Source organism: Neltuma alba, unplaced genomic scaffold, assembly GCF_004799145.2.
Source record: "Neltuma alba isolate B1F8T4 unplaced genomic scaffold, ASM479914v2 tig00001548_pilon, whole genome shotgun sequence".
Taxonomy (NCBI): domain Eukaryota; kingdom Viridiplantae; phylum Streptophyta; class Magnoliopsida; order Fabales; family Fabaceae; genus Neltuma; species Neltuma alba.
The window spans coordinates 30,363-33,770 of NW_021632506.1; the positions used below are offsets into that span (position 1 = coordinate 30,363).

At 34.9% G+C, this 3,408-nt stretch overlaps 1 protein-coding gene across 1 annotated transcript; it reads left to right on the plus strand.

Annotated features, from left to right (window-relative positions):
- Positions 1 to 1,177: 1,177 nt before the first annotated feature.
- LOC114758811 (transcription factor MYB53-like) lies at positions 1,178 to 2,610 on the plus strand. Its single transcript, XM_028947897.1, has 3 exons — positions 1,178 to 1,381; positions 1,490 to 1,619; positions 1,720 to 2,610. The coding sequence occupies exons 1-3, from the start codon at positions 1,249 to 1,251 to the stop codon at positions 2,426 to 2,428; spliced, it is 972 nt and encodes a 323-aa protein (XP_028803730.1). The 5' UTR covers positions 1,178 to 1,248; the 3' UTR covers positions 2,429 to 2,610.
- Positions 2,611 to 3,408: the final 798 nt, after the last annotated feature.

Here is a 3,408-nt window from a genome sequence, read left to right on the forward strand (position 1 = left end):
CCTTTTTATTTAAAAAGGAAAAAATTTAAAGTAATCCATGGAAAGAATGGGAATATAAATTACTGACGAAACAGAATGAAGGGTATAATTTTAATTTTAATTTAAAAACGTGTGTGTATCTGGCTGATTAATTTTAAATTTTGTATTATTCTAGCCATCTACGAGCTTCCACCTGCTATATATCGCTGCTGACTTCAATCCCCATCCCTATTGGTTAAACTAAACATATATAAACAGTCAATCCGTACAGTTAACAACGGAAATTAAAGCAACAAGTTTGAATTAGACTGCCCATATCCAAAATAAAAATTTACTACTCCTCTGGTCTTAAATATAAGACCCATTTTGTAATATATAGTATTTTATCTGGAGACTTTGTACAATGCATGGCGTCTGATTAAGAATAAGAATACTTATAAATAATGTAATTTGAAAATTTTCTATATTATTATATACAGATATATACTAGAAAAGTCTACTTTTGCATCTGCTTTTTTGAGGGGGGAAAAATACTTGCTATAATACTATAGAGTACTTTTTTACAATAAAGTAGTAGTTTGTTAAGAAATAGGTTAATGATAAATAAATAGCCATCAACAATTTTCAATTGTTAAGTCAAACTTTGCTATTATAATTCAAATATATGATTTACTGTTCCTAACTTAGCTAATAGTTGAAATAAAATAGAGTATTTACTATATTTCAAAATGAATATGTTAATATTTTACCGTGAATCAAGTGTTTGTTCATATAATAATAAAACTGGTAAAGTTTTAGATATTTTCAATTAGGTAGCCTCCTTACATTATATATGCAGTTTGATGTATATTGTTTTTTACCAGCACATGAGATGCACATGAAGTATACAATTTTAAGCTTGTAAACATTTGTGATTTGTTATGAATTTTGTATTTAATTATTGATCGGTATGAACATTGACTAGCTAATAATATTGATACGTGGATAATTGTTAATATTTGTATAATTAAAAAGGAACAACAGTCGCAATAATTGGTGCAAGATTTCGTATTAATTATTAAGTATTAATTATATTGATCCACGTAAACGAAGGGGTACGCCTCGTTCAACTCGCGGGTCGGCCAAAACCGAATCAACAACTGTTTATAAATAGGGAATGGAAGCTTATGAAACTTCAGAGCAACTGTGAGGATTATAGCAGACCCAGTTCAGTCCCTAACCGGGAGACTCTGAACTGAACTTGAAGATATCAGAGAGCCAGAAGAAAAAATGGGAAGATCTCCTTTCAGTGATGAGAATGGTTTGAAGAAAGGACCTTGGACCCCTGAAGAAGATAACAAGCTTGTTCATTACATTCAGAAACATGGCCATGGAAGCTGGAGGTCTCTCCCCAAACTAGCTGGTATATACATCTATACACTTATCCTCTCTCTCTCTCTCGCTCTATATATGTGTGTGTGTGTGTGTGTGCCGTTTTGAGTACTATCTAAATGGGTGATTTATTGTGCAGGGCTTAACAGATGCGGCAAGAGTTGCAGGCTAAGATGGACGAACTACTTGAGACCAGACATAAAGAGAGGGAAGTTTTCCAAAGAAGAAGAAGAGAGAATTCTGAATCTGCATGCTATCCTGGGAAACAAGTATGTTACTGTACTAATTAACAGTAACTTGGGATCAGTATGTATAGTTTCGTGTTTTCGATGATTTATATATTGACGTGTTTAATGATGTTTGTCGTAGATGGTCGGCAATTGCGAGGCACTTACCAGGTCGTACTGATAATGAAATAAAGAACTTCTGGAACACTCACCTGAAGAAGAAGCTGATTCAAATGGGTTACGATCCCATGACTCACCAACCACGAACTGATATCTTCTCTAGTCTCTCTCATCTCTTAGCTCTCGCCAACCTTAAGCAACTTCTGGATCATAATGCTTCCAGTCTTCAATTCCTGCAGCATCTTGTTCAACCTCGTACCAGTAGTCATCAAGCAAACACAAACGCTATGAACATCGACAGTTTCGCCCACTTGATGAATCCGTCACTTCATCAGTTAGACAACAACGTTGTCAATAATAATGACTCGTCCATGGCTTTTTCCCACATGCCTGAGTTAATCACTCATTCTTCTTCTTCTTCTACCTATCAGACGCCTCCATTTATTAGCAAACAGGACATGGTTCAAATCCCAGAATATTGTACAGTGAACAACAAGGAAGAGAGTGGTTCTCCCAATAATTCCACGTGGCTTCAGTCGTGTGTAAGCACGCCGTCTCCTTCTTTTGTTCAGGCGGAGACTAAGACGCCGGCGACGGCGACAGTGACAGTGACTAATAATTGCATGGCCGATAACTGCTCTCCGGCTTGCGATTTCGGAGAAGTTGTTGGTCTTTGGCCTGAGTCAGAGCTGTTTCTAGAAGACCCTTTATTTCATGAGATTAATGCCTAGTTTTTTTTTTTCCTTTTTTGGCCTTGAAATGCCTGGTGATTTTATGTTAATTACGGCTTTACTGTGTGTATTCTTGTGCTTTTTTTTTTGCTTTTGTAAATAATGTTCATTATTATGAGTATAGTCCCTTATTATTGACGTTTTGAAATAATATATGTAATCTCTCCGTGTAATTTTATGACTGCTGCCTAATTATATAATTCTAATTCGTTTCTTGTTTCGCTTCTTTATCTGCCTAACTTTGAGATGTAGTTGGTGGTATAGTAACTTCAATGAATAATAATACGTCCTATTATAACATTAATGATTTTCCCGACAACGATATATTGTCGAGGGAAGTGAAGTTTAAGAAGCCATTGACCAAACCCTTAGCAACTTGCACCAGCGAGCCAACTACCCTAACTAGACATATAGCGACCAGCTCGGAATTTCTTAGGAATTTACATGGACCAAACACGTCCAGTCATATTTTTACACTTTTTTAAAAAAATTATTAATTTTTTCCATCACAAAACACACGCACACCCATGAACTTTTAATTTATTCACTTGATGTCTATCTAATTTTATTTTATTTTGATAACTCCAGCAAGTTTTATATAGTACAGTACTTAGCTTTTTGGGTAACAACGAAGTTTGATACTTTTGATACTACCTTGTATGTACATATTATGCCTATATATACTTTTAATTACATACAAATATTGGCCCCAAAAAAACAATGCCTTGTATGTACGAACAAAATGATTTGGTATATTATGTAATCCATCGTCAAGACGTTAACTCTGATAGCAAAACATTGAACTTTTGACAATGTGAAAAGAATCATTTCCCATTTTCCGGTCAATTATATATTAATTTGAGGTTTGCCTTTAAGGTAGAGTGAGCATATGGAAGGTCAATACTTAATAGTCTTGCAATTAATTACAGTCTCTACGTGGAGTGTCCCACATGGAGAGAGAGAGAGACACAGTTTGACAT

Excerpts from the sequence above, each read along its gene's own strand:
- LOC114758811 (XM_028947897.1), top strand. The coding sequence starts at position 1,249 with ATGGGAAGATCTCCTTTCAGTGATGAGAATGGTTTGAAGAAAGGACCT. Across the intron at positions 1,382-1,489 it reads GTCTCTCCCCAAACTAGCTG|GGCTTAACAGATGCGGCAAG; the intron begins GTATATACATCT and ends TTTATTGTGCAG. Across the intron at positions 1,620-1,719 it reads CATGCTATCCTGGGAAACAA|ATGGTCGGCAATTGCGAGGC; the intron begins GTATGTTACTGT and ends TGTTTGTCGTAG.